The sequence below is a fragment of the Fringilla coelebs genome (genome assembly GCF_963513975.1).
Source record: "Fringilla coelebs genome assembly, chromosome: 16".
Classification (NCBI taxonomy): domain Eukaryota; kingdom Metazoa; phylum Chordata; class Aves; order Passeriformes; family Fringillidae; genus Fringilla; species Fringilla coelebs.
Window position 1 is genome coordinate 7,803,478 of NC_140042.1, and position 13,616 is coordinate 7,817,093.

The following is a 13,616-nucleotide window of genomic DNA, read 5'->3' on the forward strand; positions in this document are numbered from 1 at the left end:
TACCTGATCTCTTTCTTTTTTCTCATGGTCTCTGGCATCTTCTGCATTGCTTTAATCCTTTCATTGTTGGACATACTTGCAAGACTTTCAACTAAATCTTCATCTGCATCAAACCCACGCAAAAAACAAAATTTAGGGATAAGAATACAGTAATTTTTATACACAACCAGAAATGGATATAACAACACTCCTCATTTACACTGCTACTAAGGTGTGCAAGCTGAGACTTAATAATTTTGTTCAGAATATCTTCAGCTCCCTCAGAACTCTAAATCAGATGCAAATAGTCCAATAATGTTCATAGAAAGAGCTGCCATATAAAGGAAAATTAAATACTGACAAAACTCCAAGATTCTGGTCCACTTGATCACGTTTGATAGCTACACTTTTATGATATTACATATTGACTTGAAAATTAAACTTTTGCTTTATTTCCTCTGTAATTTTAGTTGATGTCAGTGCCCCTACTTATCACTACCTATGCCACAGACACCCCTCTCTGACCTGACAATCAGGCTGCTTCTGCATAGTTGGAATTTGATGCTAATTCTACACACAGTGGCTGAAAGCAACCTATTAGCTTGTCAAATTCTAATAAAGAGCTTAGCATTTTTTTCTGCAATTTAACACCTTCATACTGCACTTCATTTCATTTATCATGGGATTTGAGTGTGTTTGGAGAGCATAAAAGATTAATCACTACCATAACACAAACCTAAGCTGTCCCCATAACCACGGAAGAGCTGTACACACAGTTCTGGTGAGAAACAGAGCAGCATCAACCACACCATCCTTGTACAAGACACTGTCAAATCTGAGCCCCTTATCTAAATCCTTACCTTCCCTGCATACTGGATCTGTTTCCAGCATGCTGGAAGAAGTCATGAAGATCTCATCAGGTGGTCTTTGGTTGCGTCTCCGAATGAAGCTGCCTGAATAACACACATTCTTTAGGAAGCCCAGAGAGTCCTGACAATTTCACTTCAGAAATTCAAATTTCACTTTGACAAGAACAAGCTAAAAGTCTATGCTTTAATCTCACTAACTTCATGCAAACACACTCCCCCACTCACATCTTTCCTGGCTGTCTTTGACAAGCACAAGCATTTTTCAGATAAATGCTGGAAAAGAGGAGCTGAGCCCAGTCTTCAGCTGTCATAGAGGACTCCATCTAACCCATTCACAAATGCACACATTCACTATTCAAGACTTTCTTCCTAGAAGACAAGCCCTTGCTTTGAAAATCCTTCCCCAGCCTTCAGGGGGATCATTTTAGAGTCACACTCCTTCATGCTGAGTAAGTTCTATGTGCCAAACTTCCATTTCCCTGGGGCCAATGCAGCTGCTCTCTCCACCTTTTCATCCACTTATTCAAACAGGTGAGTACACTCCTTAAAAGCATCTGCCTTCCAGCCATGACACAGATGAGTTTAGCCACAGCTTTCCTTGCCTGGCCTTCCCAGTAAGATAATGGCCAGTCCCAGTGTCCCATTCCAGTGTGGAGCTCAGCTCTCTGATGTGGAAGGACCCCATTTACTATGTGAAGGTATTAATACCTGAACAAGAAGGCTTTAAAATATTTATTAGTATTATTTTATAGAGGGCGAGACTGACATGCAATATTGTGATGCACCCCAATCCTTACCTTCTGATCCACTGAAAATTCCATGAGTGTAGGGATAATCCAGCATATGGGAGGTAGAATGTGGGGTGTAAGTCAGGTCTGGCTCAGGCTCAAAGGAAGGATTGTCTGTTGAAGGAAATCAGAGAAGGAAATCACACAAAGCTGCAAACGGCTATGGGTTATTTACTGACACAGAATGCCAAGCCTATGACAAAGTACAGATCTAATGCCAACACAGCAACAACCTAGTCCCTCAACAGAACTCCCATATTCCACCCCAATGTACACCCTAGTACTCAACAACTTACTCAGTCCATACAAGACAATTTTATTGATCTGTTAGTACAACAATCCATGGATTTGCTAATAAAACAAATGAACTGCTTAAAAAAACCCAAAAAACTAAAAATATTTACAGAGCTGAGCTTTGCAGAGCAGCAGAACTCCCTCGGGACAGAGCCAAGTGTTATTTGTTCCAGGCATTTTCTAAGCAGGCCACATGAGCAATTACATACCTGTGAAATTTCCATATGGGCTTGTGCTGGGTAAATCCTGGCTGTAGTCAGAGCCAGGTCCCAGGGAAGCCATTGGGATGGCCACAGGGTAGTTCTGCTCCCTGCCTCTGTGCTCTCCATAGTGATCATACTGAGATGAATCATAAGGAGTTTGGTGAGAGAATGGATTCCTTTGAGAACTCCCCCTGTGTAAGCAATAAAAAAGAAAATCCTGACTGTCATAAACACCCTCAATAGGTATCCTGAATTTGAGTGCATTATAAAACAAACTATGATACTGTGAGATATTTTGTATTTAGAACTTCAACAACATCATTCTGATTTGGTCGTTAAATGAATTAAGAGGGCTAAAATTTTTCTCCACCTGAAGTTAGCTTAGACTCTAACTAAACAGGAATACTGGCTTGGAAAACAAAGATATCCAAGGTTACATCCCATTGTGAAAATTACTAGAACTAAAAAATATGTACAACATTATGCCATAAATACATTTAACTAAAATTCATCCAACATGTATAAAGTAAACACACCATTTCCTTTGAATGCTGCCTTTCTGGTAGCATTTTTAAAAATTTGTCTGAGAATGAAAGCATAAAGGAGGGATTAAAATAATTCCACAAATTAAAACTCCAGAGAAGAAGTATCTTCTGCATATAAATGAATGTTTCTTATGGCACAGTCTCAGAGCAAAATTAAATAAACTCACCTTCTATCAATTTCCAATGTCTCTGAGAAGTGGTAGTCTGGATTTTCAAGGGCTTCATTGTAATGATAAGACATGACAAGTCCTTGGTTTGAGGGATGAAATCTTCTTTATTTTTGTCTCTACTGCTTCATTAATATGTTAAAAGGAAGACTGATTACAGACCTGATTACAAAACAGATGCAGGTGCATAAAAATTAAAAGGAAGGAACTCCATTTTAGCAACTTGGAAGATTCAACTAACTAGTAACATGAACCAGTATAAATCAGCAATGGTTGTAACTTCATCGCTGCACCATTAGGAAATTGGGGTCCACCAGAAGTTGCAGGTCAAATAGAAACTCATATTTCTCTATCATTAGCTCTCTCCAAACCTACAGGACTGCAGTGCCACAGAAGTTTTCCCAACACTGATGAGGCCAGACTTTAGAAGCTTGTCAAAACATTAAGAAAAAAAAAATTATCTCTCCTCCTTAAACAGCAAAAGCCAAATGCACATATTTTCTCAAACATTTCCAAAATGAAAGAGGAAGTGAAGCCTGCCCTGTTCCTTGCTAGCAGTGCATCTCTAAGCTTTAGTTGTGAATAAGGGACCTGAGGGACTGTGGTTTTATACAGAGTCGACAACATCTAGAGACTCATTCTTAATGAGGGCTCTTCTAATGGTTTAATGCCTCAATCCTTTAAATAGGCCTGGTTTTAGATTTCTCACAGAGTGCTCCATTTTAATCTTAAACAAGCCAGACTTCGTCAGAATTTATTGAATGGGAGTCCTCATGAGCCAGTAAAAAGGGAACGTTACATTAGGAGAAGAGAATCCAAATTAAGCAGGCAGTTCTTGCAATTAATCAAAAATCATACTCAAAATAAAAAAGGAAACTATTTTTAGCATTTCTTCTTAAAGACACCATGCAAGTTTCCTAAGCTGGCAAGCTATTCCACAGCAGGGAAGGGAAAAATAAGCTATAAAGGGCACAGCTGGTAAAACCCACTGGAACCTATTTTTATTTTGGCCATTCTGCACAAAAGCAGAGCTGAATCACATTTAACAGTTGCGTCTCAACAAACTTTTTCATTTGCAGTGGATTTTATCTGTGATGTAGCAAAGGAAGTATTATACAAAAAGTAGCTTCAAAATGGATAATTATACCGTGTCTAGTTTCTGAGGGCTTTTCAAAATCTTATTCTGCCAAAATAAGCTCTTAAATTATTGTTGTGTCATTTACATGCCTTAAGAACTTGGAATGCAGTCTAAAATCCTGCAGTGTGATGTCGTTGTAAAACACTGCCCAGGTTTTGCACTCTGACTTGCAGAATTATGCTTATAAACACGAGGGATTGATTGAATTCAAAGTCCAGCATTTGAATCAGAACACTTGACTACACTTTGATTCCAGCACGAGGAAGGGTGCTCTGAGGCCCAGGTACAGCACATCCAGTAAAAGCACACCAGGCAAAGGGAACACACAGTGCATCAGCCTGCTGCTTCAAACAACAGGGTGTGATTGCTGCCAAAAAGAAACCAGAAACAGTCTCTCCTAAGCGATACTTGTGTTTCTTCAGGCAACAATCTCTCACCTACAGAGACAGAGTGAGGTTCTCATGAAAGCACAGGAGTAGTTAGCAGAGCCTTCTTTCCTCATCTCCAAAAAAACTTAATAAATGCCCCATGAATCCAAAGCTCTTACATAAAAGAAATCCAAGGTTCTTACTTAAAAGTCATGAGAAGCTTAAATCTCCTGAAGAGGTAGATTTCCTTTGACAGGAAGAACTTAGCTCTTGGTGATCTTTTGAGAACTAGCTCAGAACATATCTGAACTTCTGTACAAACCCTTCAGGAATTAGTACACTCTGTCCCTATATTCTATTTAAAAGCATGGAAATGATTCTTGAAAAATATTATCATGGTCTTCTGCAAAGACTCACTTGGAAAACTAAATATCTCCTATAAATGTCATTTATATTTCAAACTGCAATGAAAAGCTGAAGAGGGAAACATTACTTTCTCAGGGGAAGAAAATTCTGAGACAATTCCCTTTGAAGAGTGTGCAAAATTACATTTTTTATTTTTTTAAACTGGTTTCCCAGGAACCCAACTCTCTTGGACTCAGCTATCCAAAAAGCTGGGAAGCTTGCCAGCAGGGCAGCTGGAAAGCTGAGCACTGATCTAAGCAGTTTGCCAACTTGCCTGATCCTCAATGGAGCTGTAGAGAGCACGGACATTTTGATGGAGGTGTATGGGCTGTGCAGACTCAGCATTACCCAGAAGCAAACTGGCAGAAAGCATCAGCCACCAATATCAACCAACTTGCTGACATCAACCAACCAGAAGAAACAGATTAGCCAGGCTGAAAAACATATCCAGCATTTCTTTCTCTTACTCATTTGAGAGACCTCGAGGCTTATCCATAACGGCTTCCTCAGAAATTCAAAAAAGCCCAAGACAGAGTCTCTGTTGGCTCTGTCATTATGCACTTTGTTTTCTTTGAGTCTTATGGTGCACTGCATGCCAGGATCACTATGAAAGTCCACAGGGACATTTACAGTCTAACACTGAACCCAGCATCAGAAAATACAGTTTTTTCTCCACTCACAAAGTTTTAAAGACTTGAAGTAAATTTTCCACGTATGCTGAGGCAAATTCAAATCTGGCAGTTTATACATTTCTGACCAGTCATAACTCACTGGAAAGAACCCAAAGCAGGTAATGCTCAAACTAAACCATCTCTTTGCTCTTTTCACCCTATGATGAAAGGCAGCAAACCATCGTTCCAGGAAAAGATAGGACATTTAGACTTAGCTTTTCCTTTAAAAAGTTATTTAGAAGGGAAAAAAATAGCTGGAAGACAGAGGTTATTTGTGAAAGACAGAAAGCAGGATCTTGACAAATCTTCCCTCTGCAGAGTGTGCCCACTTGTGGGTTACATTTTCAGATTTCAGCTAGCAACTTATCTTGCTGAAAGAAACAAATCCTGTGCACCTTCTCTTGAGTACAGCAGCGTTTAAGATCGGTGGATTTAATGACCATTGATATGTAAATAAGTTAGAAGATCTGTGGAGGGCGGGAGCTTCCCGCTTAAATCATTCAACCCTGCAATGATATAGACCAGGAAACTCCAAGCAGTGCAGACTCATACTTCTGAATCATCTCCCAGAAAAAGAACTGCCCTCAAGCCAGGTTGACACACTTGACAAAATATTCCAGGTCAGTTTCCTCCCTTCCTGTGCAGGTAATGTTCTGCTATAGACACTAATCCTCATGTAGAATATAATAAAACAAACATGAGTGTCCTGCCAAAACAGCACTTTGTCCTGGCATCAAGTTTAAGGAAAGCCATTTAGACCTTCAATCTCCTTATTTGTAATCTCTCAGTAAAAAAAAAAAAAAAGAATTCATTAAGTAAATCCTATTTGCACACATCTTAAAATGGAATAAAAACAGGGAATTCCAGAACTGCATCATAGATAACTTAATAATGCTGAATAAAGGGAATAGAACTCATGGAAGAAGTGATTCAGAAGGCTGAATGTGCTCTATTTCCATAAAGATTCTTTAGTTTTGTAGGGTATAACTACATACGGCTTCACCATCACTCAAGTTTTATTCATGAATGCCTGTCCTGTTTAACATGTTCCACACATCACGGTGATAAGGAACCAGATTTCTGGAAGCCAAAAGGAGTTTGAGAGACAAGCTGGAGTTTTACATTCTGCATCAGCAGCTGGATTCCAGTACTGATCACTACTCTTCCACTGCCTCAGTCCCAACAGTTTCAACACTTCTGCAACAGACCAGGAAAGCCTCTGAGAAAATCTAAAGGGCTTGTGTACTGACACTAACCAAACACTACACTGGGGAAAACCTCATCTCTAAAGGATGTATTAGCAATGGAACCAAGTTAATCATACACGGAAGCAAAGCCACTTATCTTCGCTGCATCTTGCCAAAGTACCCAACCAGCACCAACAAACACCACGTCTTACAGGCCTCCCTTGTGGCTTTATAGAGGTCAGCAGGGCCCATTATAGGAACCAACATCAACTCTGCTATTTTAGACCTTGAATTCAATTTAAACAATCTAAATTGTGCCTTTGCTACAAGAGATCTTCCCAGTGACAGATGACATGCAACAGCACTAAAGACTCCTTTGCTTAGTCTTGCAGAGGGAGAGATGAACAAATTGGGAAGAGAGAGTGACAGCATCCCCCCCTCACAGCTATCATGCTGCTGTCTCTCCCAACAGCTTGCTGGGTCTGGAGCCCAAATGCATTTCCTTGCTACTCCTATAGTGCAATGGCACCTACCAGAATCCAAATCCCACTTTGCTATCCCTCAGTTCTTCCTGTAAGAGGGGGGTCCAGAGAGCAGCCAGGCAGAAGGAAGCAGAAAAGTGTTTGTTTGCTGCTCTTCAGCATCATGAGCTCTGCTCCTTATTTACTCTTTATCCATTTTTCTGCACCGACTCACTTTTTTGCCTTATCCTTCCATTTAACATTCTTCTTGTAATTCCTTCACAATATAGTAAGACTAAAGTATTTTCATGGTGTTCACTTTCTTTGCAAGTTCAATCCTTTGTATCACCTGTGGTTGCTTAGACAAGGTTTTTGGGGAAGGACTGCCAGCTACTTTGTGTATACAGTGTCTCAGACAGGTTTCTACTTCACCTGAGTTTAGAAACCTGCATTATAAACAGGCCCCAGAAATACCTAGAAAACTGTTACCATATGTGGTTAATAACACTTTACGGGACACCATAATTTAAGTGGAGGCACATACAGTCTTGCATAAAGGAAGTGAAAGTTCAGATACTTCATTAATTCTGTGAAATTCGTAGTACTCTCCCTAATCTACCACTCACACTCCTGCTTCTTCACCCAAAAGGTTCCACAGACCCAATTCCTGTGGACTGAAGTACACATGACAATGACTTTGAATGATCTAATCCTTTACCTGAAGGCTCCTTTGAGAGCAACTCTCTGCGTTTGCTGCTTTGTTGCTTTTATTCTCCTAAATCTGACCACAAGGGCAAATTTAATTCATTGGGAAAATCATAAGCACTGAGATATAAAACTACTAAAAACAGAAAGAGAGAGCTGAAGAGCAAGAACTGTATACCTGGCAGAGAGAGGCAGGGTTAGCAAGAATAAGAAACAGAACTCTAGATTATTTCTTTAACGCCTGCAAAACATTACCTAGCTCATTGTGACCATTATGTGGAAAAAAAGGCTGAAGCAAGAATCATTTCATATCAGTGCAAGTCGGTCTTGTGACTAAATTTCCAAATTGCAGACTGTCACGTTCTCTGCATTTAGCAGGACTAAATCTTACTTTGCAAAACAAGTTTTTTAAGTCTATTAACCAACATTACCAGCTACTTGTATTTGAAGGAAATAACTGCTTACAAAAAAAAAAAAAAAAAACCAACAGAAGGAAGTGAGTATTAGGTTAGAATTCATTTTCTGCTTTGAGTGGAAAGGCAGCCAACAACACCAGGTCTATTAGAAGACAGTGCTTACTAGAACAGTTCTGACTGAAAGAAAGCCATAAAAGAAAGCTGTGTTTATTCTGCACTTGCAATGGATACCTCTCCACTTGCAATCTGCAAATTGTACTTTAATGAGCAGTATCAGTTACAGGAGTATCATTCAGCAGTTCAAGTGGAAAAGCTTATGAAGACTACACATATGATCATTTTGGATAATAAACAGGGGTTTGCATACACTCAAGGATCTTGGACTGAAAACGGGCATTGTTCCGTTTGTAATTAGTGCCTTAACTTCCTGTTATGAATATTGTTGTCCTGTTACTATTTGCACAAGCAGCATTTAACAAGACCCTGAGGGAAAACAAAAAGTATATCTATCAGAATATTGGGAATACCAAGAAACTAGAGCACTGCTAGAGGGGACCAGTCAAAGAAAGAGAACTGGTTTTGTCAAAATCCTTATGTGCAGTTTTCAAATTTTTTGACAAATAATTTCACATGAACGGAATACTTTTTAATTTTCTAGACAAAATGCAGTTCCATTAAAATCCAGTGTAGCCTACTGGCATGTTAAGGGTGTATTCTACAATGAACATACACAACCTGTGGACTATACAAGTGGCAATTAGAGACTTTTTCACCAATACCTGAAGAGGACACCACTGTAAAGTTCCAGTTCCTCTTATACTTGCCCATGCAGCCAGAGCACACCAGCTCAGCACTTTATCACTCTACAGGGTAAAAGTCCTTTGTCACTGACATATTTTATGAAAATCCTTCCACTAGTATTTTTCTCCTGAGAAGCTGAGAGGCCTCAGAAACAAAATGTAAACTGATGGCTGTGGAATGTGGTCTGGAGATGGTTTACCAACAGGTGCATCTTTGATTGTTGCATGTGAATTGTTTTCAATTAATGGCTAATGACAGGCAGCTGTGCCGGACTCTATGCGTCTGTCATGAGATTTTATCATTCCTTTCTAGCTTCCTGATGTCTCCTTCCTCTTTCTTTAGTATAGTTTTAGTATATAATTTTCTTTTAATATAACATATGTCATAAAATAATAAATCAGCCTTCTAAAACATGGAGTCACGATTCTCATCTCTTCCCTCGTCCTGGGGACCCTCAAACACCACCACAGTCCTGACAAACTTTCTTTGGGGAAAAAAGCAACCAATAAAACAAAAAAGCACTAAAAGACTAAGACCAAAACCAAAAAAACACCCCACCTCAAAATAGCTAGAGATGAATTTCTGGGTGGAGTACTGACATAGCAGCCCAGCAGAAGTGCCATTTGAACTGCATTCCTTATCTCCTGCAGCCTACTGTGCTAGGGCTGTGCCGCACGGGCAGGGACGGACACGCAGCCTCACCTGAACTGTCGCACCTTGAACGCGGCTCCGGAGCCACTGAGCGGCTGCTTCTGCCACACGGAGCAGGATCAGGCTGCCGCGGGTGGCAGGGCTGCCAGAGGGGACCGTGGCGACACTCGGGCAGGGAAAGCGGAAATCAGCGCAGCCCCCGTGCAATGCCACTGCTTGCAGGTTTGCTTTACTAACAGATCATTACTAATGACAGCGGCTCAGCAATAAAAGCCAGGACATAAAGATTTGGCTTTTGGATGTACATTAATTATTCTGCATAGAAATGTTTCAGCCTTTGTAGGTTAAACAGTAAGTAAGTCTGTGTGTTTTGAGGGAGTGACAGAGTGAAGCACCACAAAGAACACGAATACTGAAGCTCGAGATTTTTCCCACTTATTTAACACAAATTCCCCTTACCTGTTGTAACACAAAAACCTCACTACCTGCTACTTGGAAAGCACAGTGCCACATCCATTCACTAGCCAGCAGACACCAACACGCAACCTACACCAAACTGAAATGCCACGCTCCAGGCTGTGACCGCAGCCAGGCTGGTGCCACACCTCAGAGAGAAGGGTGACACACTGGCTAAATACCTCAGGGAAGTGTGGCCGGTTCTCCCATGGGACCAGCCCCTCCAGTTGAAGGCAGAGAAGCACGGATGTGAGCAGCGGGCCGATAAAGCTGAGGCGCCGTTCGTGCAGCAGGGCTGACACCAAGCCCTGGGCGGATATTCACCTTGCAGCGAGCAGAAGCCGAGTATATCCCCGACATACCCAGAGCCTGACCCTTACGGTTCCATCACTCTAAATGAGCAGCAGCCCATTTAGAGCGGCAAGCGGCAGCCACCTGTCGGGGTTTCGGTGGCTCCTCCCGCCCCGCTGCAAGAGAATCCGCCCTCCCGCCCCGCCGTGGCACAGCCCCCGCTCGGACCGGGCGGTCGGCGCTGCCCGCTGCAGCCCCCGGCCCTGCAGAGCCCCATCTCGGCCGCTTACCTCGCTCCCTGGCTGCCCGCCGGGACAGGCTGCCCGGTCCCGCTCTCCCGCTCCAGGTGCCGCCGCCCCGCCCCGGGGCCGCCCTCCCGCCGCCCTGAGCCGCCTTCAATTCCCGGTCGGGGGACCCGCTGTGGCCGCTGGCTTGGCTTCCCTTCCCTTCTCCTCGAACGGGCTGTGCGCGGAAGCGCTCCCCCGGAAAGGAGAGCTGAGGTCCTGCTCGTACAGCTCAATAGACAGAAAAACAACTCCGCGAAGTTCTTTGCTGTTACCTACCCGGCAACACGTTGATATGTTTCTGTTTGAGCTCCAAGACGTTCACTCTCCTTCTCCCACGAATTTAAACATGCTTTCTTTTGGCCTGGAATAGCAACACCACCACAATAAAAGGACAGAGAAAAGTTTTCAAACACAGGATGCATTTCCTTTATCCCTGGATTAATTGTTTGTACAGGAAACAATCTTTCCTCACACATTTTTACTTGAATTAAAAGAAGGCGCTTCTAAGGGTGAAAAATTAGCTCACTCTAGTGAATTCTAGCATATGCTCTCTAGCATAATCCACAATTCCTGGACAGGGTGTTTAATACCAGCCCTTCCTGTACTCTGTATGCACCAGAAGGAACTTCTCCTTTAGTCTGACACAAGAAATACTGATTTTTCTTGTCTTTCTCCTTTGCCTTCTTCTATCCATTTCATGCAGAGGTATGAAAAACTACAGACTGGACAAAGCTCTAGCTGAGCATCAGGCAGGGTGCAACACAGAGAAGTCAACAAAGTGCTGGGGTGATGCCTCTGACATGAATTTCTATCCCACAGCAGCTCAGCAGGGATGCCTGCCTCACCTTCCCTCATTCCACTGCAGCTGGACTCAGGGATCCCCCAGCACACCCAGCACACTGCAGGCACTGCCAGGGCCTTTCCCAAAGGCCAATGCTTTGGAGCAGGAGCATCCTCAAACCGAACAAGGGGCCAAACAGCCACCACTGGGTGGGCATAGACAAAGCAGGAAACAGGGTAAGGAAAAGGCTGGCTCTGCTGTCCCAGACCTGTGGCCTGCCTTTCTCCTTTTTGCTAATACTGGATAGATTACAGACCCCAGATGCTTCTGTGTTGAGATAGCTTCTTATGCCATTTTGGCATATTTATCTCCCTAGAAAATCACATATCTTAAAACTTCTACCAACCTATCCTAAGTAACTTCTCTGGTCAGCAAGACTAAAATTGCAAACAGATGAAAAATACCCCTGTCAGCTTTTGGATTAATGCCAGCAGGGAACTGGTAATAAATAAATCAATCTGCTCTGAGTTCAGAAGCTGTGTTGCTGTAACTGCTGACTTTTACCAAATGACTAGTGCTTTTCCAGCTCCTGAGCTTGGTAAAACGTGTTTATCCTGTACCAGACACATTCTACATAGACTTAAGTGAAGTTTTCTAAAGCTACTTTAAGATTAGGTTTTGCCCTAAGCAACATTCCTGGCATGGCTGCAGAGGACCTGTCTGCAGATCTCCTGTACTGACCCAGAGCTGCCTGCACGATGCACAGGCTGCAGCACAAGTTACCAGGGTAGTCAAACATGAGATTCCCCCCAAAATTAAAGCAATCACTCAGAACTTCCCTGAATGCTTAGAAGCATTTTTGAGCTGTGGCATTAGGAAGAGGAACCATGCAAAAGAAAAATTGCCCTGGAAATGGATGGTGTTACTAAATGTGACAGACCTATCTCCAGCATCCTGGGAAACAGAACATGGCACTGGCTTCCATGCCCAGCACAGACTGGGAGCTGCTGCTTTTGTGGATAAGGAACACTGGACAAATGATATACAAGTGGAACTTACAGCATTCCCTGCATGTGACTGTTGTGCTCTGGTAGAATCATCCATTCTCTCCTCCTCAGCTTGTCTGTCTTCCTGTTTTTCCACCTGGGATTGCTGTGATCCATAAAATTCATTGAAACATTTCCAAGTGTCATAAAAGCTTTCTCAACTGAAAAAAAAATAACATTAAAGAATGTTCTCACAAAATTCCTGGGGAAGTCAATCTTGTTTCAATTCCTCCAATCTCTATTTAAATTCGTTCTCATGGGATCATTAACACAATACTTCTCTAGAACACAGAGTTTCAGAAACAGTCCCATTAACCTCAAGTGTATTGTTCACCTTTCCTCTTTGCATTCTTCATGGTAAAAAAAGAAACATAAATAAAAAGTGAAACTGCCACCCCAGATGACACCCCAGGCAGCTTTACCCCCTAAATATTCCTATTTAGGGCCACACAAAGAGAGCCCATGCTTGGGTAGCTTCAAGGCACCAGTAACAGTGGGTACAAATGCACATTCTCATGCAGCACATGAATCACACGCTCAGCACGAATGCTCAACAACACTAAATGATTTTTCAGGAATGCTGCTGAGGGGTTTTATTTTCCATCCCCTGAGTTTTTCAGAATGATCAGCTAAGAGTTGTTCAAATGAATCCCATGAAATGTGGCACTCAACCAAGGAACCACAATCACCTGTGCAAATGTGTATCACTGAGGCATCCAGCTCTGTCACCAACACCCTCATCCTGCTGACACTCACAGCATCAGCCTTTGCCATACGAAAAATCCCACCTGCAAAAACCATCCTGATCTCTGAAATCTCTGAGATCTCTGAAAAGGAGAAGGGAGAAAAGTAATAGGCCTCCAGAGTGACTTATAGAAGGATGAGTGCAAGTTGTATGTTGTTCTCATCAAAAATAGCTAAAAATCCATATTAGTTATAGAATCACAGAACCATCAAGGCTGGAAGATACCTTTCAGATAACCAAGTCCAACTGTCAAAGATAAATCTGCCAGCATGAAGGCAATACCTCCACAGCGTGTTTCTTTGTTGGTTTTTTAAGTCATTCAATGCAATAAGGAAGTTGCTGTGCTTTAATTCCATGTCTCT

At 42.2% G+C, this 13,616-nt stretch overlaps 1 protein-coding gene across 7 annotated transcripts in view; it reads right to left on the reverse strand.

Moving 5' to 3' along the window:
* TMC5 (transmembrane channel like 5) overlaps positions 1-13,616 on the reverse strand; it is a 130,709-nt gene that overhangs the window by 13,224 nt on the left and 103,869 nt on the right. For 2 of the 7 annotated variants that reach the window (XM_084216711.1, XM_084216705.1), the window contains exons 1-6: positions 10,686-10,801; positions 2,846-3,007; positions 2,140-2,324; positions 1,646-1,750; positions 840-932; positions 4-103 (exon numbers count right to left, since the gene is read on the reverse strand). In XM_084216711.1, coding sequence (XP_084072837.1) covers positions 4-103; positions 840-932; positions 1,646-1,750; positions 2,140-2,324; positions 2,846-2,919 — 557 coding nt within the window. In that variant the 5' untranslated portion in view covers positions 2,920-3,007; positions 10,686-10,801. The other 5 variants (XM_084216709.1, XM_084216710.1, XM_084216706.1 and 2 more) reach the window with 5 other exon arrangements.